General features: G+C 38.5%; 2 protein-coding genes across 3 annotated transcripts; both read left to right on the top strand.

The window, feature by feature from the left end:
• Window positions 1–691: 691 nt before the first annotated feature.
• LOC135582525 (ATP-dependent RNA helicase DEAH13-like) lies at window positions 692–9526 on the top strand. 2 transcript variants are annotated; one of them, XM_065098606.1, is made up of 12 exons: window positions 692–850; window positions 1274–1410; window positions 1508–1583; window positions 1696–1761; window positions 1844–1893; window positions 2004–2064; window positions 2151–2501; window positions 3135–3380; window positions 3504–3734; window positions 5922–6035; window positions 6109–7290; window positions 7383–9526. In XM_065098606.1, the coding sequence occupies exons 2-12, from the start codon at window positions 1325–1327 to the stop codon at window positions 8841–8843; spliced, it is 3924 nt and encodes a 1307-aa protein (XP_064954678.1). In that variant the 5' UTR covers window positions 692–850; window positions 1274–1324; the 3' UTR covers window positions 8844–9526. The 2 variants fall into 2 exon arrangements, with proteins under 2 accessions (XP_064954678.1, XP_064954679.1); XM_065098607.1 differs by having other exon boundaries at window positions 711–850; window positions 1699–1761; window positions 7383–8885.
• Window positions 9527–10292: 766 nt separating this feature from the next.
• LOC135607094 (dual specificity protein phosphatase PHS1-like) lies at window positions 10293–18170 on the top strand. Its single transcript, XM_065098605.1, has 11 exons — window positions 10293–10761; window positions 10884–10922; window positions 11031–11200; window positions 12945–13164; window positions 13897–14070; window positions 14156–14316; window positions 14393–15464; window positions 15978–16124; window positions 16191–16418; window positions 17083–17240; window positions 17329–18170. The coding sequence occupies exons 1-11, from the start codon at window positions 10705–10707 to the stop codon at window positions 17690–17692; spliced, it is 2790 nt and encodes a 929-aa protein (XP_064954677.1). The 5' UTR covers window positions 10293–10704; the 3' UTR covers window positions 17693–18170.
• The last annotated feature ends 125 nt before the right edge of the window (window positions 18171–18295 follow it).

Raw genomic sequence — 18295 nt, 5'->3', positions numbered from 1 at the left:
TGGTAGGTGGGTCGTGCTTGGGAGTTGTTGCATGTCAACGATGTACAGCGTTGCTGCGTTGATTCGTTGACTGCAGTCGTTCTTTATGGAGGGAAGTAGTAATCTTCTATATGAAATGTCGGATGGAGAGCATGCGAGGTTTCACATTTCAGCAACCAGTTTGTCGATTGGAAAATGCTTCGTTGCTGAGGCATTCATTACTATATTAATATGTATTCTGGTAAGTGAGTGACAGTGTGGAAAATATAGATGAGGAATGAATAGTGAATTATTTTGTATTCAATCCTCGAGTGTGACATGATCCAACAACTTAGAATATATATATATATATATATATATATGTTTTGATGCTTGACTTATAAGTTTGTCATTGATGATGCCACGTTCACGATAGGTAAAAGGTAAGAACGATGGGACAAAAATGACGATCGACAATGATAATCCGAAAAAGAATGTGATGATGATGAAAAGTATTTAAGGTACTAAAAAAATAAATAAGAAAAATAAAAATTAGGATATATGGAAAAAAAAACTAAAAAAAGAATAAATCACCTTACCCTGCTGATAATAATAATATTATTATAATACCGATAATAGAGTCTCACCTTTCATTGGGAATTAAAAAGGCCGGGAGAAAAGCCGACTCGAATATGAACGAAATCACGAATTGGCGTGGCGGACGATAATTCTCTCGTTCCAAAACCCTAAATCGACGCGCCCAGGAGTCTCCACTCGCGTGCCTGCGACTCGACTCCTTGCCTTCACTCTCGTGCCCTACTTCGTCCGATTACCCGGCGGCTCTCTCTCTTCGAGATCAATCGCCGCTTGACCGCTGATTCTGCGAGAACTGGTTCGATATCTTCTCCTGCTCTCTTATTTTCTTCCTTCTTCTCTCCTCCCTCCACCGCGACCTGGAACTGCCACCGCTTCGCCGCCCTACATGCTCCTCACTCTTTTCCTCCTTCCGAGCTCTTCGCCCTCTCCTCGTGGCCGCGAATTGGAGCCGCCCTACCCACTCCCCGCGAATTGCCCTCCTCTTCACGATCTGGAAGGACAGAATACGAACAAGTGTCTCGTCCCCCTCCCCTCTCCTCTCTTGTTTTCTTTTCTTGATTTGGGATTTCGTCTTTTCTTTATTCCTTTCTTTTGTTTCCGATTGGTATTGTCCAGTGCTTTGGTACGCCGGCGCCTAATTCAGGCCAGGCATCAAAATTGGGCAACATTTCTATGATTTAGTAATTTTGTTCTTTGACACTTGATTTTTTTCCCGCAGTTCGTCTTCTTTGGCAAGTGAATTTCTTGAATTTGAATAAATTGGTTGAGAATGAGGTCGAATGTTGCAAATAATGCTGACCAGTCTTTGGACGAAGTTGAATTGCTAATGCCGGCAGGAATCGAGGAAAGCTGGAAGTATGTGCTGTTCTTTCTAATTCTTATGTTTCGTAAATGTTGAGTTGATGACGTTTAACGTATAATTGATACAATTTTTGGTTCTTGTCCTGTTCAGGAGTTGTGATGGCGGTGGAAGCAATGCGATTATTTTACCGGGGAAGAAAAAGAACAAATTGAAAGTAAAGAGCAATGTAATGAACAAGTCAATGAATCTCGTTTAGTCAGCTATACATTTTTTAATTTTACCAATTGTTGTTCTTGGGTGGCATAAAAGTCTTTTTTGTCCTTGTTTTGGATTTTAAGAAGGCCAAGAAGAAGGAAATTCAAACTCTGAGCAAATCCAAGCAAAGGAAACTGAGACAATTGGAGGTGAATTGAGAAAAATTCTCCCCATTGTTTAGTTATCTTCATTTACCGGTTATGCTTATATATTAACATGTGGTTTTTGCAGGAGGAGAGGCAAAAGAAGTTGTTGCAAGAAAAAAGCATTAAAATTTTGGAGTATGTTGCCTTTTATTTTTCTAGTTTGATTATGTGTTAACATTTTTTTAATCTCCGGTATCATTTATTGACAATGTTGAGTTACCTATTTACATGATGACTTGGTGCAGGGAGCACAAGATTTGGGATGGTGCATATTCTCTTTTGCATTCTTCAGGAACTATAGGTCGAGTATGTGGAATCAAGCTAGTATCATTTGTTACATTGTGCTTGGATTTATCTTTCTCATTCTATTGAGTAATGACTTCCTGATGTAGGCTGAGACTTTCAAGGAAAGACGATTTCGTGCTGTACAAATTTCCAAAGCAGGTCTGGAGGTGCCTGAAGATATATTGCCATTTAAGGAAAAACACCATCCAAATGTCTTTAATGATGATGAAGCCGCCTTGGAAGTTGATCCTATTCAAAGCCTCCGAAATGATGTTGGTGTTGACATCACCCTCCCAGAAAAATGTATGAAAATAGATGACAACAATCATAACTTGTCTATTGATGTTCCATTGCCCTCTCCAAAAGTTAGGGAAACTAACATGAGTGCTTCAGCGATAGCGGATCAGAAGTGTTCATCAACCACCGCTAGCTATGATGGTTATGACATTCTTGCACAGGTGGGCATTGGCATACAAGTCATTTCTCTATGCTTCTATGTGCCACATCCTTTACCAGACTTCTTATCAGTGGCATCATGTTCTTAACATCTCCTTGATAACTAGCCTATACCTCTTTGTTCTGGTGGAGAATGATTTTTCTTCTGTCTCTTTTGTCTGTTTACATCTATTTACATCTTTTCTTTATAAATGTGGTAATAGTAATTTCCATGTCTTTTTTTATTTGCATCTTTGTTTTCTTCTATCTTACAAAAATAAAATTATTTTTATTTGCATCTAACCGAAATGGATTTTCAGGTGGACTATAAATTTTTAGTACTTCAGATGGGTGTAACTTGTTGGACCAGGACCTATCACTAATGACTCCTTTTTTCCGATAGACCAATATTCTGCATCATTACTAGCTTATATTTCTTACAATACAGCAATTACATCCCTTATTTCCTGATAGCATTGTGTTTACTAGGAAATGTTGATGTCATGAGCATTCCTATCAAGAGCAGGGCCACTGTGGTCCCTGTTGTATTCTTTCATATGTGGATGTGTGGACTAACTTGAAAATTGTAGAATCAGGATCCAGAGATGATGTCCTTCCAGTTCTGACTAATGAGTAGCTTCTTAACCTCCTTGCAGGATAATATGCTAGGTTATTCAGATAAGAAATACCAAGAAATAGAAGGCATTACTGATTTGACTGTTCAGGAGCATGTTAATGCTACCACTGTGGTCCATATATCACGGCCACGTGAGGTTGAAGAACACAGAAAAGATCTCCCAATAATCATGATGGAGCAGGAGATAATGGAAGCTATTAATGAGCATTTTATTGTAATTTTATGTGGAGAAACAGGATGTGGTAAGACTACACAGGTTCCTCAGGTACACTTTCACTATACATACACCATCTCACACAGTCATTAACCTTATTTTGTGATATTAGTAGTTTAATACTTCCTATGTTGCTGAATATACATTATTTCTTGGTGGAATGACATGCTGCAGTTCTTGTATGAAGCTGGCTTTGGTTCAAGTCTTCGTAGTGATAGAAAAGGAATAATTGGAGTGACCCAACCACGGCGTGTTGCAGTTCTTGCCACTGCCAAGAGAGTGTCATTTGAACTAGGACTTGGTCTTGGAAAGGAGGTTGGTTTTCAAGTTAGGCATGACAAGTTGATTGGGAAAAGCTGTTCCATCAAATTCATGACTGATGGCATTCTGCTACGAGAAGTTCAGGTTCTGGAATGAAACTTCAGTTTGTTGTATTTGTGTTAAAGATATTGTTATTGGTTGCAAGATATATAGATTGATATTCATGTTATGTAGTCATATTATGTTAGAACGAAATTTCATTATCCTCACAAGTTCAAATTAAGAATGCAGCCATCATATTCACTTGCTTTGTTGCAGAAATCAATGGATTTAAATGTCTTTTAATAAATAAAAGTAAAATATTTATTGTTCAATGGTAGTAGTAGAAGCAAGGTAGTTATAAAACCATGTTTTGAGATTGAAATCAGAAGAATGAGGAAGGAGAATAAGTAAACTTGCACTGGTTTTAAGATTAATGCAAGTAACTCTAATTGTCTATCTAATCTGATGGCCCTAGATTGGTTGCTTATCATAATACCTTATGTTATCAATCTTGATTAAATACGCAACAAGGAAAAAAAACATATTTTAGTTGAGACAATTCCATCCTTTTTGGCTACTATTTTTTGTACGTTAGGTTTGAAGGTAATTATAATAATTTCTGTGATGTTTGTGGCAGTTCTTTCTTTAAATTTTAAATTTTTATGTGCAGTAAAGTTTTCATCATGTAATTCACATAAAAATGGATAAATGATGTTTGCTTCATGTTTTTGTTGCTCATAATTAGATTTATAATATATAAACTTGTGATCTGATCTTCGCTATCTACACAACGATACATACTGAGATTGTTTTTAATGTGATCTGTAGAGCAAGAAAAATGATATGTTCTCTTGAGTCTTGAGTAAGACTGTTGATATTTTCTTGTATGGTTTTTTACGTGCCGATGACAGATGACAATTTTAAATTGGACCCATGGTACACCAGCTCGGTTGAGCCATATTTGACCAATTTTATCTGGAGAATCAGGTGTAATTGACATATAATATTAAAAAATCGATGAGGACCAGAGCAGGGATGAATCACTTAACCCTGTGTTGAAGCTTGTCCTGCCTTATCTTTAATCACCTTGCCCCATGTAAAATCCCAGCCCCTGCAATTTCATACAAGTAATTTCTCCTACTTTTTTACATATATGATTAATGCATGTGTCAATGACACGTGTATTACTACCATAGGCGGAATAGGTTGTGGTGCAGGTGAGGGGAGGAACCATTACTATCAAATTTTGTGTGCCAGGAATGGGTTGAGGTTTTTGAGTGGTGGGGCCGAGATGGTTTGAGTGAAATCTGCCAACACCATCCTTAATTGACGGTGCTACCTTAAGCTAGAACTATAAAAAGCATCACCTATACCCTTTGCCTTCCTTCTGTGGAGGAACAGAAGAATTGCCTAAGTGCTTTTCTCCTTGTAACTGAACAAAAGAAAATTACGGTTATACATATATAACGTTGCGAAGTTTGGAAATAACATATTTGTCTTTACAAATTTTCATATGACAAACATATTTATCCCTCCAAATGTTAAAATCCATCATTCATCTAGAAAACCCAAGCTAACCACTTCTTTATGTGGTTAACATTAATTTGTTGAGTTAAAGAAATATATAATATAAATTCCCCTAATGTTTTTAGCATCGTAATGTGCTTTTAAATGATATTAATGTAAATCAGAGTTTTAATTGACAGCTAACTTTAACTACAATGACATCTGTACAATTTTTTAGGTTTTGGAGGAATATGTATGATAAATTTCAATTTAGATGCATAAATGCAAAAATTACTGACTCTGGAGGGATATATATGCAGTTATACGAAAAAAAAAAGAAGCTTATAAGTTGACTTGAGGTATTTATCCAGAATTGTGTGGAATATTACTTTGGCACAAATTATCTGTGTGCGTATGCTGTCAAACATTTACATGTGTATGATATTCGTCTTTGTTGCTAAAGCACATGAGGCAGAAATTTTAACCGCTGAAATCATAATTTATTGATTGCAGTAATATGTATAATCCTTACTTTTAGATCTTTGATCATTTTCGTCTTCATGGTCAAAGAGTCATTTTGAACTATTCAGCACACAATTTCACTTCAGCTGAATTCAGCTCAAGCACATGGTTTACAATTAGGATCTGTCAAATGATTCTATTTATGTACAGCTAGCAAATATGCCAATAAACTAGAGTTTATCTCTTATCTCACTAAAATTATTTTAGAGTATTATGTTATAATATTGTCCTTGCTTGAAAAATGTGTTGCCACCTTTGCAGAGTGATTTCTTGTTAAAGCGGTACTCTGTGATAATCCTTGATGAGGCTCATGAGAGGAGTTTGAACACTGATATACTTATCGGCATGCTTTCTCGAATAATAAAACTTCGCCAGGTTAGCGACATTGCCTTTATTTGCTAGAAGCTACCTCCAGCCTGTTATTGATTGACATAAAAACATATGGCAGAAATTATATGCTGAGCAGCAAGAGAAGATTTTAGCAGGAGAAACAATAAGTCCTGAAAACATGGTTACTCAGTTAAGGCTTGTGCTTATGAGTGCTACTTTACAAGTTGAGGACTTCAATTCAAACAGGAAATTGTTCGATCAGAACCTACCTGTTCTAGAGATTCCAGTTAGACAATTTCCAGTGACAAGTCACTTCTCAAAGAGGACTTGTCAGGATTACTTGGGACAAGCTTATAAGAAGGTCATGGCCATCCACAAGAGGCTACCACCGGGTGGCATACTTGTGTTTGTCACTGGACAGAGAGAAGTTGAGTTCTTATGCAGGAAGTTACGTAAAGCATCACAACAACTAACTAAAAGGTGTTCAATAAAACAGCCAGACAATGAGTTGACTGCAGGCTCAGAAGCAAATATGAAGGAAATCAATGAAGCATTTGAGATGGAAAATGATTTGCCTGATCAGCAAACTGACAGATTCAGCTCTTATGAGGATGACAATCATTCAGATGTTTTTTCTGTTTCAAGTGGCTCAGGAACAGAGAGCGATCTTGATTCCGAAAGTGAAAATGAAGACACAGTCAAGTTGGAAGCACCGGAGAAGACTGGTTTGTTGTTAGATTTTCTAAGAGATGTTGGGAGCCTCTCTTCATTGAAGGCTTCTTTTGATGCTTTATCAGGGAATTCATCTGAACCTAATTGCCATGTGGAACCAAGTTTTCCGGCTGCTTCTGACGTGGAAAATCATTCCGAATCCGGTTCTCTTTCTGCTGGCCCATTGTACGTTTTGCCTCTTTATGCAATGCTGCCTGCTTCTTCGCAGCTTCGTGTGTTTGAAGAGGTACCTGAAGGAGAAAGACTTGTGGTGGTAGCTACTAATGTGGCTGAGACTTCTCTGACCATCCCTGGTATAAAGTATGTAGTTGATACTGGCAAAGAAAAGATCAAGGACTACAACCATTCGAATGGGATGGCGACATACGAAGTTAGTTGGATAAGCAAGGCATCAGCTGCTCAGCGTGCAGGTAGGGCAGGGAGAACTGCACCAGGACATTGTTACCGCCTATATTCATCTGGAGCCTTCAGTAAAGATGAGATATTCCCAAAATTTTCCAGCCCTGAAATATCCAAAATTCCAGTTGATGGTGTTGTCCTTTTAATGAAGTCAATGGGTATTGATAAGGTGCTAAAATATTCAGTAGTTTGCTATATACTTTTATTGTATTTATTGACATTGGTTGGTTTGAACTTAAATGCTTCTTAATGTCGTTCTAGGTTTCAAATTTCCCGTTTCCAACTCCTCCCAACTCAGAAGCTTTGCTGGAAGCTGAACATTGCTTGAGAGCCCTTGAAGCTCTTGATATTCAAGGTAGACTTACACCAATGGGCAGAGCAATGGCACAGTATCCCATGAGTCCTCGTCATTCTCGAATGCTTTTAACAGTTATTAAAATTATGAGGAATCAGAAAGGCTATGCCAGGGCGAATCTTGTTTTGGGAAATGCTGTTGCTGCTGCAGCAGCATTAAGCTTTCCAAACCCTTTCATCATACAATTTGAGGGGAATCAAAGGACCAATAATGATATGGATCTAGGAGAGACATTGGATACCAAGAAAGATAAAGAGGAGAAACAGAGGCAAAAGAAGTTAAAAGCAATGGCAAGAGAGGCTCATGCAAGATTTTGTAACCCCAGTAGTGATGCTTTAACGATTGCGTACGCATTGTGGTTGTTTGAGCTTGAAGCAAACCCGGTCATATTCTGCAGAGATAACTCACTCCATTTGAAAACAATGGAAGAGATGTCCAAATTGAGGAAACAACTGCTACAGCTTGTATTCCACCAGAGCAAGTTCAGTGAAGAGTTCTCATGGAATCATGGAACTCCTGGAGATGTGGAACTGTCTTGGAGGACTCACTCTGATAAGCAGCCTTTACTGATGACTGAAGAAGAGCTCATAGGACAGTCTATATGTGCTGGTTGGGCAGATAGAGTTGCAAAGCGCATACGAACTGTTAAAAAATCATTAGAAAGTGATACAAAAGTCCGTTCTGTTCGATATCAGTCTAGCGTTATGGAAGATATAGTATATCTGCACCGCCGGTCTTCTGTTTCTCAAGCAGCACCAGAGTTTCTGGTTTATACTGAACTTCTTCAGATGAAAAGACCATATATATATGGAGTGACTACTATCAAGTCTGATTGGCTTGTCAAATATGCCAGTCCTCTTTGCACTTTCTCAGCACCTCTTACGGATCCAAAACCTTATTATGAACCTCTAAGTGATCGAGTCTTATGCTGGGTAAGTCCTACATTTGGCAGACATAACTGGCAGCTCCCATTGCATAGTATACCAATCAAGAATGACATTCTTCGACTGTCTGTATTTGCTTCAGCATTGCTAGAAGGGAATGTATTGCCATGCCTAAGATCGGTTCAAAACCTCTTGGCTGCACCACCATCTAGCATGCTGAGGCCTGAGGCATTGGGCCAAAGAAGAGTTGGGGATCTTCTGAACAGACTGAAGGTTGGATCAAAAATAATTGATAGCCGAGCTAGGTTGCGAGATGCCTGGAGCAAGAATCCTCAGTTCTTGCGCTCAGAGATTCAGCAGTGGTTCCAGGAGAGGTTTCATAACAAGTTTGGAGAACTTTGGGAACTGATGCACATTGAGGTTCATCATGAAGGACATGAACTTTTCCCTAAAAGGGCCAAGAAAGAAAGGAAGATGAAATGATGCAGATTTTACCTGTCCATGGCATCCATAGTATCTGAAAAATGCAGGCTTGAATGAGCAGAGATTGTTACCTTAAGGTATACATGGTTTTCACTACAATGATAACACTCGCTGGGTACTGAATTTGTAGGATTGACAAAGTCTCGTAATAGGCATTCCTGGTTATTGGCTTGTCTTGTTTCCCAAGGAAAAAGCACAACTCTTCCGTCAATAATGCTTAACTTTGTGGCAAAGTTATTCAGCTTGTCTTGTTGATGTTGTTTTCCTTATTCTGTGATGCAGTTCTGCAGATTGACTCACCAAAGGCCCATTGTCTTGTTGCCATATGGCGCATGAAGTCAGTCACGTATCTGTCGCACCAGCCTCTTAAACTCACAGCTCAAGCTGGATTTATGTGGGATGGTTGACCCACCACAGCAACAATCCATGAGACATGGGTTGGTGGGGTTTGCTGAGCAATACCTGAAATTTGAGGATCAGCTTATCGCTATTCTTGTTTTCTAAGTTCTCTTTACCAATTCTTCCAATTTTCTTTTTAGCAATGGATTGTAAGGGTATCATTTTTGTGAATCCACACAAAGTGAGAAAGAGTTCAGCGTTGTACTTTTAAGTTGTATTTAAAGTATCACATAAGAAGAAAGACAGCAATCCTACTGGAGCATAAGAGAAGGTTTTGTTTTTTCTTTTTGTGTCGTTGATGAGACAGCCTAATGGTTAAGGCATAGATTATTAGAAGCTCAAGTCGTGTATGTAGTGGTTGAACTAAGGAAGTAAAACGAGAGAAATTCCTCAATTTCATCCTTTGATTGTTTTTCTTTTCCTGATCTTGAAAAGGCTGTAGGGATTCTCTCTCTCTCTCTCTCTCTCTCTCTCTCTCTGTTCGTGGGTTTGGAGAAGAGGCTTCTTCGTTGGTTCTGTATCGTCTGTGATGATGGCTCCATTCTTCTGATGTATAGTATTTTTCTTGAGATGCTGATTAGTTCAAATCATTTCTCTGTCGAGTGAATCCCAATGATGGACTCTGCCGATCCTTTCATTATCTTCAATATAAATCTCAAGGTGTGCATGCAAAACTCCAGACCAGGATTAGCTTGGGGAAATTGATGGGATTGATATCAGTCAAAAAAATAATGCAAGAATAGTAATAAATTCTAAGAATACCATAAAATGAATATTTAATGCAAATGTCCAGTTTTATCACCAAAAGATGATTTGTTGATGGAATTATTATTAAATAATTTTTTAATGATGAAGCAGTATTTGTCATTAATATTTACAAATCTAACAAATATCATTACTAATATTCTTTGGGGATAATAATTTCGCCAAATGCTATTTTGATCACTCGAGAGGGATATCATCCATTTTTATATTTATATTTGTCTCAAAAAAGGCTTCTACTTGATGACAAGTACACATTCCATGTGATGATGTGAAGCTGCTTTTGTCATGCATCATTGCATCTGCTCATCATCCACTCTCACAAAGCGAGTTGGTGGACTCGCCCCTTATGTCTCGTTAAAGTATCATCCCAACTTTAGCCTCATCAGTTGTCTTCGTAAGATTGCTACGCTCGAATCGAATCTTACGATGAGCGAGACCACACAGATCTTTGGATTCCGGGGAGTTCGTAACTCCCGTGTGCTGCGTACAGAGTACTGTAAAGCTTACTCTCCACCATCTCCGGTACTGAGAAAGGGGCGCGGACCACTTTTCTCGGGAAAAGGTGGGTTTTCTCTCAGCCATTGCCCTCACTGCCCCCCTGCTTTTGTACAAGAAGGGTAGAAATCTGGAAAAGAATTGGGGAAAAAAAAGCGAGCTAAATCACCCCCCACGATCTCAGACGGCGCTCCCCCTTCGCATGGCAGAAGAGGAGCAAAAGGAGGAGAAACCCTCCCCTCCCATCATAACCCTAAAGGTACTGTTCTCTCTGGTAATTATTTCTTCCGACTGTTTCGTTCTGATCGGAAATCAAGAAATCTTGTTCTGAGATTCCGTTCTTTCGCCTTCTCTTGATCAAAGATCTTATCTTTTTTGTAGGAAAGCGACGGTGACAGGGAGAACATACTTTCTTCTCGAGTAAGTGTGCTTGGGTCTTCCGTGATTGTTTTACGAGTGCTTAGATCGTCCTCTTCATCATGTTTTCGATCCTTATTTTGTTTGTTTCTTCTGGTTGGATCTGTAAAGGTGATTTCTTTGCTGTGGGGAGATTTGACTGGATCGGCACAGGCGTTTGAGAAATGGGTAGCGCTGGTCCGTAAGCGCAGCGGGAAGATTCGGCCATCAGGTTTTCCTCACCGGCATCCCAAGGGTGAAACAATGCCTATCTCGTGCTTCGTTACCATCCATCATCGAAGGTACTGCTTAATTAGATACATGATGATGATGATTATTTAGACTACTTTTGGTTGAATATTTGATTAAATCTATATTGCTTTTAAGATATTTTCTTGTATTGCTTCAATCATGTGGATAGCATTCCTTTGATGATGTAGACATTGATTGTCTTGGGGGAAATGGAGTTTGCAAGCAAAACATCCATTTTGAGTTTTTTTCTTGAGTGCGCTTTGAGTAAAATTTTTTATACCCTTTCACCTAGTGAAGTCAGCAAAGATAATGAAAAAGAATCATGCTGCTGCATTTACTTATGGTTTGTGATTGTACATTCTGCATTGCCCTTTTCATCCATGCCCTCTTTGCCATTCAAATATGAAGAACCTTTATACTTCTTGGTTAGACTATTAGTTTCTTTTTCTACGAAGACTGAGATTTACTATAGTCACTGAATAGATCTATGTTGTCCTCGATGGAAACAGCAAATATGATGGTTGCCTATTTTAGATGTTTAGCCATATGTTCAAAAACTATCTAAAAGAAGTTGTGACAATATTCTTAACACCTATTCTCACATAAGTAGACCGTCATCTTTGTTATTTTCTGTGCAACTATAGGAGAAGATTGTCTTGCCACATCAGCCCCTTCATGTTGCATGGGTTATGAATGCTACTACATCCTACAGGAGTTTGATTATTTTTGGTCGAGTTTTGACTCGACAACCCTGATGACTCCCGCTTGGCATAGGACTGTTTGTAGCTTGCATGATCCATATGGATGATCAGTTTCGCTTAATTTTTTTTCTTTTAAAGATCAGTTTCAGTCAAGTAAAAAAATGCTTAAAAAGACCACTGATCATTCCAAAGGAGAAACCTGCTAGTGTTTTGACTTGTTTTGAGGGCATATAGTGGTCGACCACTCTGAGACAGAGTCTAACATACGGATGTAGCCTAGAGAAGGATGCCAACTCAACTAGGAGGGGCAACCAACCCAAGGTGTTTCAACTAAGGGGAGGGAAGTCAACAGCTTGATAAACTTACACCAAGGCGATGGGAGGAGGCGGATGGTGGTGCCAGCTAATTATATGCTTAATTTATGACAAGCACTTTGATCAGCTTGAGGTCTTGATACTATAACAACCTGTTATGTTGTGATTTTTGTGGGAACTATAATATCCTACTTGTTTGTTCAAGCTTTTATTGTCTGGTTTTTGTTGGTATAGAAGAAAAAATAATGATGATTTGAAGTACTTGTTGTCACTTGTTGAATGGTGTGACTGAGAGACATCGTTATCTTCATGTAATTCAGTGGAATTTTGTTATTACTGTTGCAAAACTTTTGGAGGTGTTTCTTACGATGTCTTCTCTCGTATTAGTTTTATGTAGAAGAATATTTTATTGGGAGGAATGATTTTGTGGGGCTTACCCAAAATATACTAGTTAAAAACAAGCGTAACAGAATAAGTTGTGTCAATAGGATTCTACCGCCCACCTGAAGGAATTATATACTGTCTTTCATGTTCATTTTATGTAAAAATGATCAAATCTGAATTTTTATGGTTTTAGCTAATGGCAAATCAGTTTGAGAATGTATTTATTTATGGCACATGCCACATAGTGACAAATTATGTCTTTTTATATATCACACGATTTCAAACATTAATGCTAAGTGGCAGTCGACAAATAATCAACTTTTCCTTAATGTCATTAACTTTGATACATTATAATTATTGAAACATTTTTAATTTTTTTACTTCTCTTTTGACAGTACTGAAATATCAAATATGCAAGAATTAAGTTGTGATTCAAGTAATATACAAATATGTGTCCAGCCTCCTGAGACGAGTTTGTGGGAAAGGCTTGGAAGTGCTTCTGTTTTGGACATCGAATCCAATGATTTCTCTTGGGATGCTTTAATGTCTCTGCATCATACAGAGCATACAAGCAGCAGTGAGCATTCTGAGGATGAGATGAATAAAGCTATGGAGGTATGTTGTCCTGGTTTCGCCCTTAAATATGTGTGGCTAGATAAGTTGTTTAATTACGAGAATGTTGTGAATGGTGGCAATGGCTAAGTTTTAGTTAACTACACAATTGAAGCCACTCTTCCAAGGTTATTATTATTTCTTACCATTTGAAAGAGACTGCATCATAGAAGTTGCACCATTGATTCCTATTATAGAGCGGCTCAATTCAGTCCTTTTACACTTCTTTAATGATTTAATTCCTGTACATTGGAAAGATGATCACTGTTGGCCCATATCCATTAGGTCTAACAGCATGGAAGTCAAAACCATTACTTAGTCTAAATTATAGTATTGAGTGCTGATGCAATAATGCCAAATCCTTGATATGTCAGCCATGATCTCCCTCTACATTTCCTCTTCCTCATGTACATTAAATTAAAAATTCATTTAGTGGATTGTTGTTGAATATTGTCCTCAAACAAGTTTTAGAATATTTTCAATTAGTGGTCTCCCAGATTGCAAAATAGGAATCAATGTTATCATCATAGGTTACATTTGTTCTAAACTGATGAGAGCCAAGACAGATGGAACACAGGTGATTCCATCTTACCACTTGAGATTTGTTTGGCAGCAATAGACCTCAGTGGAGTGTCCACAGTTGATTCATATATGGATTGCTGGGTTACAAACTATCTCAGCATTTCAAGAATATATGTATATTTCTTCTTATAACACTAATATGATCTGGCACAGGTGACTGTCAATTCTGGAGGAGTTGTTTTCTTTGTTCTATTCAACTCTAATACTGATGGCCTAACATCAAATGAAGCAGCAGCGGTAATAAAGATTGCATCCTCCAGGATGGCCACACAGTCGGAGCGCTTGGGTTATGAATTTGCTAGATGGCTTGGAGTGCATACACCTCAAGTCTGTACCTTTTTCTTTATCAAGCCAAAGGAATATTTTCTTTGTAACAAATAACTGTATTTTGGCCCATGGCAAATTAATGCAGGCAAGAGTGGTACATAATTCCACTCCTGAATGGCATCAGATTAAGGATGCTACAGAAAAAGCACGAGATGCAGCAATTTCAGCCAGAGATGAAGTTGGTGAAATAACTTGTTCAGAGTTGTTAGAAGCTCTTGAATTGAGTCGGTGCCTTTTCCTAATGAAGTATGAGAACCATATGCGTCTTTAATTGTTTTTGTTTTGTCAAAGTTCCTCATCAGACTTCTATTTTATGTTCTAGCTATGTACATGGATCATCTCTTCTTGAGAGCTCAAATGCATTTCAAACACGGGAAGCCGCTGCAAAAGCTGCTGCAGCACTTGGAAGGGTTTTGATGTTAGATCTTATACTTAGAAATGAGGATAGACTACCTTGTCCTCAACTGGGGTGGCGGGGCAACTATGCAAATCTCTTAGTTGCAGATAAGGTGGCCTCTGAAAACATGGATGCAGTGTGTGAAGCCAGTTCTGCTACTAGAAGCTGTGGACCACAGGTTACAAGGTTTCTACAGAAAGAGAAAAGATCTAACTCGGCAAATGGAAGGTTACATCCCCATGTCAAGGACCCTTCATGTGAGAGCTCGGATTCATTCAGTGAGTTCAGCAACAAATTGGTTAAGATAGAAAATGCAGAGGATTACAACAATGGTGATTTTTATGTTGTGGCCATTGACTCTGGAGTGCCTCGACGGCCACCTGCAGGAAAACGTGCAAAAGATCAGGAACGATATCCAAAGCTCGTTGAGCTGTTACTTAACAATGTGGATTACTCTTCCAATCTGTTATATGAGATATCCGGAGGTAGATTGGGAAATCCTGTATCTGGTGAGGCTAATTCACCAAACTTTTCCTGCTCTTCCCTTAATGATACTGACGCTGCAGCGATTGTTAATGAATTTCGTGGAGGATTTCGTGCAGCTCTTAGGGACCTTCAGAGTTTCCATTTATTTCTCCTTACACTCTACCAGAAATTGGATGGCCTTTTACGTGTTTTTCTGTCAATAATTAGTAAAAGCTCTGGAGATTCTGACAGAGATGATATGGGCACTTTGGATTTACCTTCTAACTCGGCTGGATTTGGTTGCAGTACTCCTTCACCTGCATTCAAGCAGCACATTGCAACTGAATTAAGCAACTGTATAATGCAGAAAGCTACTCCAAAATCTTCACCGCCAGGATCACGAGGAAGCCCTGAATCAGTTTCTCCTATCTCTCGTGAGAACTGGAATGGCAGATACTTCAAAGGAAGTGAAGAACCTTCTCGTAGTCTTCGGTTGACAATGAAGCTTCGTGATTTTCACAAGTTGCCGAAGGTTAGGAATTTGTTAGAAGAGATTCCTATCTGTCAACATCTGTTAGAAGAACAAAAATGTCTTGCTATTTCATGTTTCCTGCATAACATGGCATCATTTTTTTAACACTCCGTTGTTATGTTTGTAAGATAAATTAAAAGGTGAAGAACCTAGAATGCAACTAGAAATGATAAATTTGCCTGATTCTCATGGCTTTTACTAAACTATATATCAGAATATTTTTTTGTGTGTTTGATTTTGCTCTTAGCTTCAGTCTTCCTATATAATAAAATTTCCCACTTCCCAAATTTGACTGCATGTCTCTATATGTATCAGTAGTCTTTTGCATCTTGGAACTCATTGTTCTGATGTGTTTCTGAACAATGTGTATACTTATTTTTTTTTCATGAAATTCTGGTGATTTTTTTTTTTCTAAATTAACTTCCTGTGTTATTGAGAATCTTTACTACTTTTTTATATTATACGGTGTGGATGTATGCTAACCATTTTGCTAATGTGTACTGCCGATTGTAGGTAGATGCTGAACTGAACAAAGAGATTGACGAGTGGAATGCATTGCTTCGTGCTGATGTGGTTAAATTTTGCCTGGAAAAGAATTTTAATACAGGATTCTTTGAGGGCAGTGATAATAATATTGTCGTTGATGCTTATGAGTTGAAGGTAAACTGCACAACCCCTGTCCTATTTCAGTACCAGCCCTTAATCTCATCTTTGGTTTCTTTTCAGGTCCGACTTGAACATATTCTCGAAAGGATAGCTTTGATTTCTGATGTGGCAAGTACTGAGAGGCCATCTCTTGTTACAAATAACCTGTTTATTGGTGGGGCTCTAGCTGCAAGGTCCATGTACACCCTTCAGTACTTGGGGATCACACATATTATGTGCTTGTGCTCAAATGAGATTGGACAGTCAGATTCTCAATATCCTGACCTCTTTCAGTACAAGAACTTCTCAGTAAGTCTTTTTTAGATGTAATTAAGGTGTTAGATCATAGATGACACTTTGGGGGAAGATAATTAGGGAGGTTAGAAAGGGTTGGTCCCCTGGAACTTGTGGGGCTATCATAAGCATAATCAGGTTTCATATGGTCTTTGTTTGTGTCATCTTTAACTATTTTCTCTGTGTTAGGACATAGTTTCACTTAAGTGGATTCTGATTGAATATAAGGTTGATATATTAAATTAATTACTAATACAAGGCATACTTTACTGGTATAAAGATATCCATGAAGGCCAACATAAGCATATTCTTTTGTTTCTTACTTTCTAAAATTTCTTTCATGATATCTTGATGAATGTTGAAATTAATAGTCAAACAGTTTCATAGTTTTTAGCTGATATATAATGGTAAGATTGCACCTTTGCAATCTAAGTGACTAGGATTTCTGAGCGTGAAATAGCTTCTCTGATTGCAAGGGTAGCAATACTTACATTGACCCTCCAAGACACTGGATTCACAGGAGTTTTATACGCTGGGCTGCCCTTCTTAGCTGGGTGCTCCATATCTAATGTTTTTATAGGGTACAAAACTTTAGTCTATGCTATCACTGTTTTTTTTTCTGGAAATATTATGCACTTTAAAAACAATCTGTCTAAAAACAAATTGATGGCATGTCCAGATAGGTGATGAAGAGGATACAGACATCAGCGATATCTTTGAGGAGGCTTGTGATTTCATTGATCGTGTTGAATACTCAGGAGGAAAAGTTTTGGTTCACTGTTTCGAGGGAAAAAGTCGGAGTGCAACTGTCGTGCTGGCTTACTTAATGCTAAGAAAGTGAGAAAGCTATCTGGCACGGTTTATTTGTCACTGTAGTACTGATTCAAGTTTCAGAATCTCTCATGCTACTCTATTCCACTTTCAGGGGTTACACGCTATCTGAAGCATGGAACATCCTGAAGAAGGTTCACCGCCGAGCGCAGCCCAACGACGGCTTTGCTAAAGTTCTTTTAGATCTCGATAGAACAATACATGGAAAGACTTCTATGAAATGGCAGCACAAGAGACCTGTGATGAAGGTGTGCCCAATCTGCGGAAAGAACGCTGGCCTGAGCACAAGCTCACTCAAGCTCCATCTCCAGAAGTCCCACAAAAGGATTTCCTCAGGGAGCGTCGATAGTGCCATGATAATGGAGATACAGAAGGCCGTCGAGGCGCTCAAGATTAATCGTGGAAGCAGCATCAGTCCAGCTCAGAAGCAGCCTCAATCCATCATCGGCAGATTCTAGCATGAGAGACAGGGAGCGTCGATAGTGCCATGACAATGGAGATACAGAAGGCCGTCGAGGCGCTCAAGATTAATCATGGAAGCAGCATCAGTTCAGCTCAGAAGCAGCCTCAATCCATCATCGGCAGATTCTAGCATGAGAGAAGCTTCAGATGAACAAGGCATTAGTGGCATGGTACTGCTGCTCCTCATCGAGATCTAATGATCCAATCCAACCTAATAATTGTATGGTGGTGTTCTTGTGCAGCATCGCTTGATGGTACACGGTTTCAGTTTGTCTCTTAATCACTCGAGTCATATTGTGGTTATACAAAGACGCAAATCAATCGAATATGAAGCCACTTTTATACAAAATGCGAAGGTGTAACAGACACAAGTTTGGGTAGAGTATTATAGATCCTCTTTTGTAAATTTGTTTCTGGAAGTTTAGACCAATACATTGTTGTTGTCACAACAAGAAACTCACACTTTTTTGTCTCTCTTTCCTCGCCAATCATTCTCCCCTAATTTTTCAGCTTTTAATCTTCTCTCAGTGGTTGTTCTAATTTGCAATCTGTATATTACACTCCATTATAGATCAAAAATACATCTCATGCCCATTTAT

The sequence above is a fragment of the Musa acuminata genome, chromosome BXJ2-3 (assembly GCF_036884655.1).
Source record: "Musa acuminata AAA Group cultivar baxijiao chromosome BXJ2-3, Cavendish_Baxijiao_AAA, whole genome shotgun sequence".
In the NCBI taxonomy this organism is placed as follows: domain Eukaryota; kingdom Viridiplantae; phylum Streptophyta; class Magnoliopsida; order Zingiberales; family Musaceae; genus Musa; species Musa acuminata.
Note: the sequence above shows the minus strand (reverse complement) of the source record. Positions and strands in the feature narration are given on the sequence as shown.